The 14,499-nt window shown below is 43.4% G+C and overlaps 1 protein-coding gene across 1 annotated transcript in view; it reads right to left on the reverse strand.

Annotated features, from left to right (window-relative positions):
- The window catches only part of LOC101400485 (solute carrier family 28 member 3-like), a 59,518-nt gene that overhangs the window by 17,975 nt on the left and 27,044 nt on the right, over positions 1-14,499 (reverse strand). Inside the window, exons 2-8 of the mRNA XM_004440827.3 lie at positions 11,903-12,001; positions 8,152-8,234; positions 5,392-5,483; positions 3,782-3,971; positions 2,314-2,458; positions 700-813; positions 8-85 (exon numbers count right to left, since the gene is read on the reverse strand). Of these exons, the coding sequence (XP_004440884.2) occupies positions 8-85; positions 700-813; positions 2,314-2,458; positions 3,782-3,971; positions 5,392-5,483; positions 8,152-8,234; positions 11,903-12,001 (801 nt within the window). The remainder of the gene's footprint in view (positions 1-7; positions 86-699; positions 814-2,313; positions 2,459-3,781; positions 3,972-5,391; positions 5,484-8,151; positions 8,235-11,902; positions 12,002-14,499) is intronic.

Below are 14,499 nucleotides of genomic sequence, written 5' to 3' on the forward strand. Positions count from 1 at the left end.
GCTTTACCTTAAATGCAAAGAAGTGGTCTGTGTATTTCTCCCCAAAGACGAAGGCAGCCCCAGCATCCGTGTACTCCAGGAAGGTCTGAGTGAGAGAAAGGGCAACAGCAGGTCGTCACAACCACTGAGGCCGCGCTGACAGTCCCCAGGTCCCACCAGGCTCGGCAGGGGCTGAGGACCCAGCAAACTGGGTGCATAGCCTTGGGGAGTTAATTTTCTCAGCTTTTCTCCCCCCGGTGGATGGCAGGGAAGTGTATTTTTGAGCTGTAACTGCACACAGATTTCCTGGCGTTTCTGACAGTCAATGACTCTAGGGTGCTAAAGGATAAGCTGAGTGTGGTAATTTGCTCCAGAAGCCATCGATGGCACATGGGTGGCACCGGTTACCACGAGATGCAGAGAAAGCCTGTTTCTCTGTTTGCGGAACCATTTAGAAGTGCCACACCCCTTGAGCAGGATGAAGGGGGCAATCAGGATTGGGGAGTGATGTACTAGATGGTATGGGTGAGGGGCAACAATAATATTACTAAACTAGACAGATTAATATTTCTACATAAAATTACTTTCTAACTCATGCTATGAAATTAAAATTTGGGTCAACTCACGCAGAGAAATAAACCTATTTCTGACTTGTCTTGAGAATTATATTCAAATGTTAAAAGCACCATAAAAGTAAGACGTTCTTTGAACCCCACTTACCTGAACTTGTTTGCCCAACCACTGAAAAGCCCTAAGTCCAGGGTCAGTCCTTAGTATTATGAGCCCAAGAAGAAACTGTAACCCAATTCCCCAAAAGACGGGCCTCCAGTTAACCTATGCAGAAAGATGAAGAGAGATATATCTTGTTAGAAAATGAATGCTGAACTCAGCATAAATGCCCAGAAGATCACTATTTCCTTGGAAGCTTCTCCCATGTGGCCTGCCTGTAACCCGCCTTCTTTGGGAGGCCAAAGCAGTCATGAGCAGAGAGTCTCTTGATCGAACCATACCCAAAATCTCAGGGTTGTATTCCCTCTTTCTAAACCTGAGTGTGAAGCCTTCAGTCTCAGGGGAGTACGTAACCATTATGTCATGATAACACAACTTAGACCCCAATAGTAGTCTCAGCAGGGCCATTAGGGAGGAAGGATCTAGCCTTGCTAGTCATGCTGTAAATATGTGATACATATAACTATTTCCCCTGTCTGGACGATGGAGAGGCAGAACATGACTTCTCCGTGTGTCCTAGGTTTATTGCTCTGACAATATGTAAGTGAATTAAGTGAAAGAAATTCCACCCTGTGGAGGGTCTCTCATTTCACTGTAAAAAGGAGCCAGTTACCTCTAATGCAGACCCAGGGAGTGCAGAGTAACGGACCGTCATCTGCTCTCATTTTTAGTGCAGAGAAGAGCGGCCTGCCAAGAACTATGGGGTTGGGGGCACAGAAAACAGTGGAGATGTTTACAGGGCAAAGAATTTGGATCATATGAGGTGACTTTGGTCTCTGACTAATGCTGTTGTTTGAGGGGTCAACCTTTCAGCCAGTAACGTCTTCCAGGATTTGCCATTATGAGTCATATGTGGACAATCGATGTCTCAGAATTCTTGCCCATGTAATGGGTTACTGACTGAGAGAACAAGGAGGAGAATGGAATTCAGTGTGAACAAAACTGTTTAAGGACAAATTTTTTGGAGTAAAATAGCCTGAACTGGGGCCGGCCCCGTGGCGTAGCGGTTAAGTGCGCGCTCTCCGCTGCTGGCGGCCCAGGTTCCAATCCTGGGTGCACACCGCTTGTCAGGCCATGCTGTAGCAGCATCCCATATAAAGTGGAGGAAGATGAGCATGGATGTTGGCTCAGGGTCAGTCTTCCTCAGCAAAAAAAGGAGGATTGGCATTGATGTTAGCACAGGGCTGATCTTCCTCACAAAAAAAAAAAAAAAAGCCTGATTTGCAAATAGAAATTTGATAAACTGCAGAATGCAATGGTAGAATATTAGATTATTTACTGCTCTGGGGAAATCTGGATCAAAATGGATGAGTTCTCTTGGAATGTGTATTTGATGGGGAGAAGTAGGGGACACGAGTGGAAGCTGGACTTGACAGGAGAGACCATCTCACTGATTGTGTAACTGGAAAATTCCTGAGAATGAACAATGAGACAGGAACAGTTCTATGAAAGTTCAGGAAGAAGAGCACCAGGCCACTTAAAATATCATAGCAAGGTAAGAAAAATATTGAATAATAGTTAAATTCTCTCACACTGATTATCTTGAGCAATTCACACATGAGAAAAAAGAGGGAAAAAAACCAAAAAAGATCAATTCATACTCACCTTGGTTGGGTGCTTGGAAAATAGAAACAGCAGGATGACGTACATCAGGAGCCCACCGAACGACACCAGCTGCCGTTGGCCCAGTTTGGCGGTGTCAAAGGTCAGCCAGAGAATAACTCCCAGGACCAGCGAGCTCCAAATCACCCTACGAGAACCAGACAGGAGGCATTGGCGTCATTTGTTGTATTTGTGGTGTCGTTTGTAGCATCCAAGTGCTAACTTGAAAATCTTAATCAGGCTTCAACAAACAAATAAAAAATATCTAGTGACACACCCGGGCAGCAGGAAGTTATGCTTCTAGAACTTGCAACAGACCCTCTTTTTTTGTGGCTATAAAGGCAAATAGCCAGTAAATGAAACAATGTGTCCCCCTCATCCCACAACTCTTGGGCCCTTCAAGGATATATAAAGGGATCAGAGAGAAGAAAGGATGTTTGGAGAGGGAAGTCTGGTGATTTCTTTGAGAGATCTACAGGAAGTCCTCACCTCCATTTTGGAAGATGGGTGAGGTGTTATCTTCTTCCCTTTAAGGGAGAACTTGAAATGCATTTTCTGCAGCTGGGGGATCTCATCTGAGCCTCAGAGAGCTAAGTCGGCCTTTAGAGTGGGTTCTGACTCCCTGGGCAATCTGTGGGCCTGACAAGGCTGACTCAAGGCTTGGAGGCAGAGCCAGAAAGGGTGGTGTGTTGGGACTGCACAACCCTGCTTTATTAGGCCAAGGATGTGTGACGTTTCCTGGCAGATCCCAGGTGGACCATCCTGGGGAGAATGGCTCCTGGGTCCGACCCAGTAGGGCCCCCTGGAGGGAGAGGAGGCCCCTCAGAGAGGCTGTGAGAAAAGCCCTGAGTGAGGGCCGGCCCCGTGGCTTAGCGGTTAAGTGCACGCGTTCCACTGCTGGCGGCCCGGGTTCGGATCCAGGGCGCGCACTGATGCGCCGCTTCTGCGGCCATGCTGAGGCCGCGTCCCACATACAGCAACTAGAAGGATGTGCAGCTATGACACACAACTATCTACTGGGGCTTTAGGGGGAAAATAAATAAATAAATCTTCAAAAAAAAAAAGAAAAGCCCTGAGTGGTCCCTGCAGGACTTGGGCTCCTATAGGAGACGGTTGGCTTTAATAATTCGCCGACCCCTCCTCCCAAGGAGGCCAGCTCGTGCCCAGAGCAGAAAGCCACCTCCCCAAGTCAGAACCATCCCATTCTTTGGACAACATTTTATCATTTAGTGGCACTTGAAATTAATGCAGTTTGTATGGACATTTGAACACATCTCGAGTGAGTCATTACCTTACCAAGGCTTTGATTTCCTGTTTGTAAAATGAAGGCATTTTAACAGATTATTCTCTAGGTTGTTTCTAGCTTCAATATCCCGTAAATGAGGAAGTAATTTCAGAACACATTTTTGGAAGAGTATTCGAAAAGACTAAGATCCCTCTCAACGGCAGTAAGAGAACCAACTGCATTTACCACTTCAGCCAGAACCAATGGCTGTCCAGAAGCCTTCTGCCTGGAGACAGGAACTCTTCCATTCGATGCTCATATTTGGCCGTGAAGTGATCCCAGACCACAAAGAAGATGGCAGCCACAGTGATCACGAAGAGAGGAAGGGCTCTGTGAAAGTTGAGCACACAGGCAGCGATCACCATAGCCAGGTAACCTGCCAGGAAGCAAATGCAGACGGGGAACATCAGCACCAGCTGGAGACCAGCCTCCAGCACCAATCTGGCTCAGCCAAGGGGAGGTTCAGTCAAGGAACCATTGAACGCAAGGGTGCTCTTGATAGGGCTATTGCCTCCTCTGATTATAAGTACTATATTTTGCGTGTTTTTGTCTTTTTTTCAAAGCAAGCCCCTAACAGTTTCACCATGAATGCTAGGAGGACAGGGTGTCAGGTCTTTTTATCTTATAGAACATTCTGAGTTCTCGAATTCTGATGCTTGATTGTTGGGCCTTTCACTTAGTATGAACCACCTTTCTCTGGCATTCAGACTCAGCAGGTGAGCTTCCGTCAGAGAAAGGCCAGGCGTTGAAGCAACCGCTGATAAAAGGTACTGATTATCTTGGTTTGCAGCTCAGATTTGGCCTAAGCTTGAGTAGGAAAATTGGCCACCAACAATCTCTAAGTTCCACAGAATGTCTACAGGAAAGGGAAAGGGGTGGGGGCAATTACCAAGATGGCTGTTTTGGAAGAGGAGATTCTAGGATAAGAACAAGGTTTCCTGTTAAAGGTCAGCAAACATGGTCTGCAGGTGAAATCCGGCCCGCCACTTGCTTTTGTAGGTGGCAAGTACAGCTGTACTTGTATATTTGTATTTGTGTTCTACAAATAAAGTTTCACGGGAACATAGCCACACTCTCTGCTCGCTTTCGTGCCATAACGGCAGAGTTATGTGGTTTTCTCGAATGGCCCAGAAAGCCTAAATCACTCTTTGGCCTGGCACACAGCAAGTTCATAGCTGTTCCCTGTTCCTGCTGTGTGAGCACCAGCAAACCCACTGACCCCGGGGTGCAGGGGTCTTGGATTAATGTCTGTGGACTTGGGTGGAGTGTTCACAGTTTATAGACAGGAGTGCTCTTTAAAATGGGCTGCAGAGCCCTTTGCTTTGGGATGGTGCGCAACTGGAGACCTGCTCCTCTGTGAAAGCAGTATGGTCCTGCCTTTAGGCCAGAGGAGTGGGCTACATGACCCTAGGCTCCTCCTCGTGTTGTATTTGCATAAAGTGTTAATTGCTTATATTTCTCCCTGCAATTAGGTTTCTACCTTGTGATTATCACCATGTTTTCCAGTTACCTGAATTTGCATTAAGCAACCCTCAAATGCACACCATAATAACAAAGACCACAAGAGTAGGTAACGTACAGAGTTAGCTACTGGTACATAAACTGGAATGGGAACCCATCTACATAGGCGTCCCATGCTGAGACCCCCACTCAGGGGATTCCTGATTGACTTCTCTCCCTCTCCGGATGATTCAGTGAGGTCTAGGCAGGGGAAAGACATTTTCTTCCACATAAAACTAATATTTGGGAGAGTCTCAAAAAAAGACACTTCGATCCCATCCCCTTTTGTTATTTACCTGCTAATAATATGCCCCAGATGAGGTACTGAAATGTGGTTTTGTGTTTCTGACAAAAATCACAAACCATACCATACTTCCTTTGCAGACACCTGTAATAACAGAAGCAAACAGGCAGGCAGAAGTCAACACCAAAAACATCAAATAAACTGGCATGCTAAGGCTGGATGAGGCTTTGTAAATCAAGCAAGCAAACGAACAAATTCATGAATTTTATGTCCTACAAAACAGAAATGGGAAACATTTCATTTTAGACTAAAATCAGCCATGGCTTGGAACCACCTTTGCTGAATGGATGTGATTTGCTGAATGCTGAATGTGCCAGCCCTTGAGGGGTTACAGAGATGCAGAAAACATGCTCCTGGAAATGAGGCAGGGGAGATGGGTAACTAACCAACAGCTGAAAATAAATCATTGGACGAGAGTGTTTCTCATTGGACTACGAGGGCCTCCATTAGCTTTTAAGCCACTGTCACTAAATGCTGATTTTTAAAAAAATAAAAATCCAATGAACTCTCATCCCTTCTGGTTCCACAAAGTTCGAGTAAGTTGGTGGTTCCCTGTCGTCACTCACCATACTTTTTAGTGGGAGGTGACAGACTTCAACAGGGGGTTGAAATGTAAAGTAGGATTTCATAGATTTGAGAGCCATTAACCAGTGGGTTGTAATATAGCTTTCTCAGGATGTTCTGGAAATGTTGGCATGTCTTTGTTTCTTTCCAGAGTTTTGATATGGGGTAGTAGGTAGTGTGTGAGCACTACCTTCCGGGGAGGAGGGTGTGCACCAGAGAGGGAGTGTGGAGAGGCCACAGGGCCGTACCCATGATTGTCCTCTGCTTCTCCTGGGATGCTCCTGGTCCCCTCCACACCTGCTCTGAAACCTGGCTTCCCAGGTGCCTCTTTCCTCAATGACACATCTAACAGAGGCCTCTCCTTCTCCTGCTTGAGGCCGGGTGGAAGGAATTACTCACACATTTAGACATTTCCACCTCCAGGCCACAGGACAGCATTTCTAAAACAACCACTTCTCATCCCGTATAGAAGATTCCCAATCTCCAGGATCTCACAGGCCCCTGGCCCTAGCTGGGACCGCCTCTGCCCTTGGTTAAGGCCTCCAGTTCCCTTCCTTCCAACAGTCATGCCCACATGCCCAGTCTCAGCACCCTTCAGGTTTCAGGGCCCAGCTCAGTCCTTCACTTCTATGAAGCCCTCTTGCATCTCCTCAGGGAGAGGCGTCCTCTGCACTTTATTCCTCCTGTCTTCTCTGACTGTGTTTTGCTATGAGGCCCTGACTGACTGTAACTTCCTGGAGAGTAGATGTCTGTGAGCCCTGCAGCACCAGCAGCTGGGACACTAAGGCTGCTTGACAGGCATTTGTTGAATTACAGGATAAATGCAATGGGAGTGTACACAGCTTTTCTGGAACAGTATTTTACAGCTGTGGGTTGGACCCATTGGTGGGCTGTGAAGTCACACAGGGCATGATAACCATCATTAAAAGAAAGAAGAGGACATCTCAGAGTGTATCACACAGAGTGATGATAGGTATTTCATTTCATGAAACTTTTGTTCTTACTATGTGTGAATGTGTATTGAGAATTAGAACCATTGTTCTAAAAGATATTGAAGGAATATAAGTGTAGTAAAGACATAGTTTTTCATGGTCTAGTTTAGGAAAGGCTGATGATGCATTATCCTCAATTGTGGATATAGTGTTAAAAAATAGCAGTGGTGAAGGGCAACATTTAATAGGGCATCTCCATCTACTTTAGGGTGGATTCATCAGATTTCTTAATTGCAGGGAATGTGTGTGGTCCATTACAGCAATCTCACACTGAATAATATAAAGTAGCTAGAAATAGACGCTTGGCCATTTGGTTTTCTAGGCTGAAAAACTCCCAATATCCTGATAGTTGTTTCCATCCCATTAACATCAGTGAAATCTGAGTGCCTCTGACCACCCAGGAGAAGCTCTCAGCCCCCAGGGTCAGAGATTCATAAAGTAAAATGAAGGATGAAACTGAGCTCAGGTTTCTGTGGTGGTAAATATTCTTGATGGTGTTTATGTGATTCGAGATTTCAATCCTAATTCTGACCAACTCCAGAGCTATCTTCTGATACATAAACACAAAGCTCCTTAGAGACTTAGGAATTTCAACAGGAATTTAGAATATTGACAAATACTTTGGTGCTATGATAGAGTACCAGACAGTCTTGGACTAGGAATCAGAAGCTGGAATTGTAAGTTAGCTTTGTTCCACTCTAGCTAACTAACTTTGGGTAAGTCACTTCTCTGAGCTTCATTTTCCTGATCCAAAATATACAGATCATAACTGGCCTTTCCTACCTAATGAGGATAAGGACTTGGAACACCTTCAGGATACTACAAGGTAAGAACAAGTTTGTTGGAATTTAAAATGGATGGGTTTTGAGAAATCAATTGCTTATTGACTGACATTGAGAAGATGAATAACTATTTTTGTATGGACTGGAGCAGGTATTTGGTAATTCATACCTTTAATTAGAAGACTGTCCCAGATATTGGTTTCCAGGACATCAGCAGTTTGAATTTACCGTGTTGATTATCCTAGAGCTCCCATAACTTTCTGAAAATTGTGTTGGGTGGGTAGTGGGGATGGGGGATTTCTGGTCATGACCATCTCTGATAAATCATGGTAAATGTTGAAAATTAGATGAGGATAAAACAACCACTTTGTTTGGGAGGTAGGTTGTGGTTATTTCCCTGGTTGAAAACTGTACCCTTTTTGAGGCGTCTCTTGATCGTCATTTTCATCTTCTTTGTTTCTTGGAGAATCCTGCTCAATGGTGACTTGCTCTTCGTCCTGGAAATCAAACATTGGAGCAGAGATGGAAGAATGAGAATTCTGGGCATAAAGGACCCTGATCTCTTTTGCCCAGAATTTTGGCAAAGAACTTCAAAATGTCCTTTTAAATCATTATGCAAGAAGATGGCTCCTACTATCTACTGCACAGGCATTTTTTCTTCTTGTCAAAAAAATCCAGTCACACATCTCTTCCTTTACTTCCAAAGGAGCCATTGATATTATTTCCTTTTCCTTAGGAACAGTCTCGTATCTCTGTTTTTTGCTCCTGTCTCTACTGTAATCATTCAACGGATGCTCTGTTTTCAGGTATACAGCTAAACGAAGTTAGCAACAGAGGCTGTGTAATCTCTCTTTATACTCTTCAGGCCCTCGTTTCCAAAGGACTGAGATGAAAGGAAACAATATTTGCCACCCCAAAATGTGTCTCTTCAACATGAGGATTATTTTAGGCTCACTATTTTTAAGAAACAAAAGACTCTGAACGTTTTTCTTGTTACCTCTCCCTTAACTGCCTAAAAGAATTCCAATAAAAAAACGTGTCTTAGGAAGCGAGCTATCACATTAGCATAACATGAACTAGGTGGTAGACAGGGAGGAGCCTAGAAAAGCCTGTTTGTTGGGCTCCCCTCTGTGTTCTTCTGTTTCTGTGTGGCCAAACACTTGTTTTCCAAATGTCTGCTCCTTTTCACCTACCTGTGAATTGCCTTCCTTCCCTTTGAAGTCCTTGACTCTCCCCACCCCCAACACTCCTTTTGCCTTTAGCTGAAAATGCTATTTATGGTGGTGGCTTTGGCAATTTTGGCAAGTTACTCAGTTTTCCTGGGTTTCTCCCATGTATGCATGTTATTAAATGTTGTTTGATTTTCTCCTGTTAACGTGTCTCCTGTTAATTTAATTCTTAGACCAGCCAGAAGATCCTAGAAGGGTAGAGGAAAATTTCTTCCTCCTCTGCAGAGACCAAGACTGGTTTTATTTTCCTGGCAGCCCAAGGCTTGGCCTGCAGATGTGAACACTAGCTTAGCATCTTCAAGAGCTGATAAACTCCCCTTGGGAACTAGAGTCCTTCTATCAGTCAGGCTAAAGGGAAATATTTCGCTTACTCAGCTGGCCCTTGCTCTAATTAACGGAGTGAAGTATATACCTGGGCCATCTTTCATGTACAATCTTTCTAGGTACTGTCTGAACTCTTAAATATCCATGACCCATCCTATTCTTGGGATGGCATAGAGGATTTCCTACCTCCCTCCATTCTGCAATAATGTCTCAAATAGGTCCAGCTATTGTAGGCAATGGCAAGGATAGGTGGGGAGGAAGTGTGCAGATGTGGAGAAGTTTGAACATGCTTTACGAGGTATAGTACCAAATCTCAGCTTTAGTTTTCTGCCATATCCCGTGAGGCCTTTGATTCTCTTTACTTCAACAAAAATCATAGAAATAAGTCATTAGCATGTCTCTGAGCTGAAGGGATCCTCAAAGATCATATAGTCCTCTGAAGCCAGATTCTGTTATACTTCTGACTTAGACTTCCTTAACTTTCCGGGCTGGGCCTCAGGAACTAGGAAGGTGAGGGGATAATTGCAAGAGAGACCAGCTGAGTCCAAGCTGCAGCTGCTAAGCTCGGGGTAGAGACCAGCCTTATTCATTTTCCCCTAACACTTAGCTTGGCCAATAGTCAAAGCTTAGAAAATTTCTGATTTAAATGATCATAATCATTATTTTCTTATGGTGAAATTGCCAAGTTACCTACTATCTACGGAATGTCTAACATTACTATTGTTTTCTTCTTTTTCCTAACTTTTTTTATCTTTAAAACAAAATAAAACAACAACAACAAAACCTTCTTGACCCCACGGTCGTGGACATCTGCCCTCCCTCCTTCCCTTCACAGCCAAACCACCTGAAAGAGTTGCCGTTACTCTTAGTGACCCACTCCCTCACATCCTGCTCCCTCAAGCCACTGTGATCAGGCTTCCACTGAGACGGCTTCTGCCAAGGTCATCCAAGGACCATTGTTGCAAAATCCAGTAGCTACTTCTCAGTCTTCATATTTCTGTTTATGATAGTAAAGTATCTAATTTTTGTTTTTGATTTTTTTGTGAAATAATATTAAACAGAAAAAGACTTTATTTTTTAGAGCAGTTTTATGTTCACAGCAAAACTGAGCGGAAAGTGGAGATTTCCCATATATCTGCTGCTCCCATACATGCATAGCCTCCCACTTGAGTGGTAAATTTGTTGAAATTGACAAACCCATCAATTATCACCAGCTCCCACTCAAGTGGTAAATTTGTTGCAATTGATGCATCTATGTTGACACATCATTATTACCCAAAGTCCATAGTTCACATTTGGGTTCACTCTTGGTGTTGTACATTCTGTGGGTTGGGACAAATGTATAATGACATATAGCCACCAGTATAGTATCATATAGAGTAGTTTCACTGCTGTGAAATCCCCTGTGCTCTTCCTAGTCATGCCTCCCTCCTCTCTTGGTAGCAACTGATCTTTTTACTGTCTCCACAGTTTTGCCTTTTCCCGAATGTCGTATGGTTGGAATCATACAGTGTGTAGCCATTTCAGATTGCTAATTTTACTTAGTAACACACATTTAGTGTTCCCCCATGTCTTTTCATGACTTGACAGCTCATTTGTTTTCGGTGCTGAAGAATATTCCATTGCCTGGATATACCACAGTTCGTTTATCCACTCACCTACTGAAAGACATCTTGGTTGCTTTCAAGTGTTGGCAATTATGAGTAAAGCTACTGTAAACATCCATGTGCAGGTTTTGTGTGGACAGACATATTGTTTTCTCTTTTTTTGTTGAATAATATTTAGTGAAACAGATACTTTTTACACTATATTAAGTGAAATAAACGGTTAATATGTATAGCATGATCCCAATATGAGTAACATGTGCATGTGGGTGTATATTTTCATTAAAAGGCCATATTCCAAGATGTTAGGCACTCATTTTTTTTCTGGAATTAGAAGTTTTTTTTTTTGCCTTCCAAATTTTAATGCAATAATTTTCCAAATTTTCTACTTCGAACCATTTATTCTTTTTATCATGAGAAAGCTCCTCTCAATAAATGTCTCCATAGTTGGTGCCCAGAATTACTTTTAAAAAAAGGATGACCTAATGGATAATTTGCTTGCTTTTTAGCAGCAGAAGGCTTTCTTCAAATGAGATCCTACCCAGAATTCAATATAGAGGAAATAAAAGTGGTGTTGTGACAGAGCGCCTCACCCTGCTCTGTAAACTTAGGTGTCACTGAGGAACTCTAGGGTGTGATGGACACAGTTGTAGAACCATATCTTAGAATCTTCCTCATCTGCCTCATTTACCTTAAAACTGAGATGCTTTTGTCTAAGCCAGTGCCTTTAGCCTTAAGATGAAGTTTGGAATTTGTAATAGTGAGGTGTCAGAGGAAGCCTTGGTACTCTCCCCATCAGAAAACTCTGAGGACAGCTGTATAGACACAAAATCTTTGGTTGGGACTGTGTGTTTTCTTCATGACTCTGCGTTACACACCCTAATTACCATTTAATTCATTCCTCCGAGTGCCAGCTGAGTGCCATGCTTTCTGTCCCTGTAGCTTTAAGGAGCCTGTTGCACAGCGGTCACCATGGTAACATATTCACTCACCTCCCTCCGGCCCTACCTGTTTGGCATTTCCATGCTCTCTGTTCTGCACAGCTCTACTCCTCAGCGAGTTGTCCTTTCCTGATGTGCTCTTGTTTTCATGACAGTCATCTTCATTCTAAGAAAAAAGTACAGACTGCAAAAATAAAATTGCAGAACCAAAAAACAAATGTTTTTTCAATGAATGATATGTAGAAGACTTTTGAGGGATAGGATGACAAAGACGAGGAGTTTAGATGAGTCAGCTGGTTAAAGAAAGAACCAGTGAATCTTGGCTCATAAAGACACGTAGACGATTTTTGTTCTGTTTTGTTCCAATAGAAAAGATTGGTGTGGGCCAACTTGAGGAAGAGAGGAAGGAGGACATTGCCCTCGTCCAGACCATAGGACTTTCCAATAAGCTGAGCTGAGATTAGGGGGCAGGTTTCCAGTCTCCTTTCCATCACTTCACACAGGCTTTCAACTTATAAAGTAAAACAAAATATAGTAAACCCTAGGCTGATAATTTTACTTTTAGATGTTGGATGTATGGGATGTTAAAATGTGTTTTGTTTGGTTTAAAGCAGTCTTTGGTAGTAACAAGCGTAAGAAAAATGCCCCCTCTTGTGAGGCTGGTTTTACTTTAAGGAACTGAGTGAGGTGTGCTCTTGGAGGAGTGTGCTGACCCCCTAGCTGCTTTTTCCAGATGTGACAAAACACCTGGCTCGCTTCTCTTTTACCTTTCTTTTTAGAGGGAGTGGGAAGTGTCCAATTCCTTTCCTATCTCATCCCAGCTTGCCTTTTTATACAGTACTTGTTATATGGCAACAGATAGATAAACAGTGTCAAGTAGGGCCCTATATCTTTCCAGGAAATGTCCCCTGCTAGCCCTGTTGGCTGTGACCTTGTCTTTGAAAAAAGAACAAGTATATCACTTGATTTTACCTTTAGATCTCTGGCTGGCCCCAAGGATCTAGACAAAATTGCAATTCCAACTTGTGTTCCATTTTCCATTTATTGAAACACAAGAGTGTATAAATGTGAATAAAATCTAATTTCGAGCACATACATGATTTACGCATAAAAGTCTTGTTGCCAAACTGCCCTTTTGTGTTACAGCTGTGTATATCTTACTTTAGCACAGTTCCTCGCACATGGCAGACACTCACAATTATTTGTTGAATTAATGAACCACAATGATTTTAATGTTGCACTAACTGGTACAGCAATGTAATACCTCTGGATACTTGGTATAGAAATATAGTAGGGAGGGACAATATAGATAGTATGGAAAGATGACAAAGTGTTGCTAATTGCTGAATCTGGCTGATGGATACTCAGGGACTCATTTTACTATTCTTACTTCCACGGATGCTGAAAATTTCCAATAAAAATTTAAAAATAAAATCCAGCATGAACTGGTAGAAAACAGGACACAGGTAACTGAGGGGCTGGTCCTCAGGGTCCCTAATAACATGCGTGATGTAACACATGCCTCATCTTTCTAAGCATCAGCCACCATCTATACAACAGTTCTTATGGTCCCTTCCAGAATCCTGACATTTTCTGGTTCCCCGAGGAGATGCTGATTATTCCTGTCACCTTGATGCTGATTATTCCTGCCACCTGGGGGCAGAATCTGAAACGTGTGGAACATAGCACGGAGCCTGCCGTTACAAAGTTAATAAAAAAGGAAGGGGTGTGTGTGTGTGTGTGTGTGTGTGTGTGTGTGTTGGGGGAAGGGTAGAGTGGGTGTGCGTGGTAACAAGAGCACCCCTGGATGTATTTTGTAGCGTGTGATGGGATTGTTTTACCCCCAGTAGAGTACATGCCTTGGCTTTTTAGCTTTTTCAGGAAGAACAATGTCCCCCATTTCAGGATTTCCAACAGAAATAAAGGGGGTGTTGTGGGTGTTCACTGGAGCCTGAAAAATGACCATTAAAACACAAGCTTCCCTGCGTCCTTTCAAATTGGAGTCATAGGGCCAGAATTGGTGGTCTATATTTACTTCTTAGTACATTGTTTCCTTCCATCTATTTAGCATTTCTTCTTACTAGATACCTTAGTACACTGAACTACACCCGTGGTCTTGTTCCAAATGCAAGCCTGTTGCTACACCAAATGGGTAACAACGTTGTGGGTGTTGTGTATGGGTATTTCCAGGCAGTTTACAGCATGTCACTTTTAATTTCCCCAGTTAGCGTTGGTTGCTGGGTGTTCTCAACCTTGGATTGAGACCCCTCCGAGGGACAGATCCTTGGGCCAGGAGTACATTGTGCCTGGGGTTTGATCTTGCACTTTGGAAGCTGCTCAAGCAAGTGCAGACCCACAGTGGGTGTTACAGGGAGTACAGATGGCCAGAGGTCTTTTTATGAATTTCTTCCTTTCATTCAGTTTCTAAACCATGTAACTTCTAGAACATAGGACATTACTGAAATCACTCCCCCTATCTATTTGTGGTGTCCCCTTCTGCAGAATTTTAGCTGAACACATGGCCACCCAGAATAAAGGCTACATTTCCAAGCTTCATTTCAACTAGATTCTGGCCCATGAAATGCAAATAGAAGTGGAGCCCTGAGTGGGGCAGCTCGGGGACGCTCCTTCAGAGATGGGTGCTCTTTTTCCCTTTCATCCTTT

This window comes from Ceratotherium simum, chromosome 20 (genome assembly GCF_057802395.1).
Source record: "Ceratotherium simum simum isolate JZ-2026a chromosome 20, ASM5780239v1, whole genome shotgun sequence".
Classification (NCBI taxonomy): domain Eukaryota; kingdom Metazoa; phylum Chordata; class Mammalia; order Perissodactyla; family Rhinocerotidae; genus Ceratotherium; species Ceratotherium simum.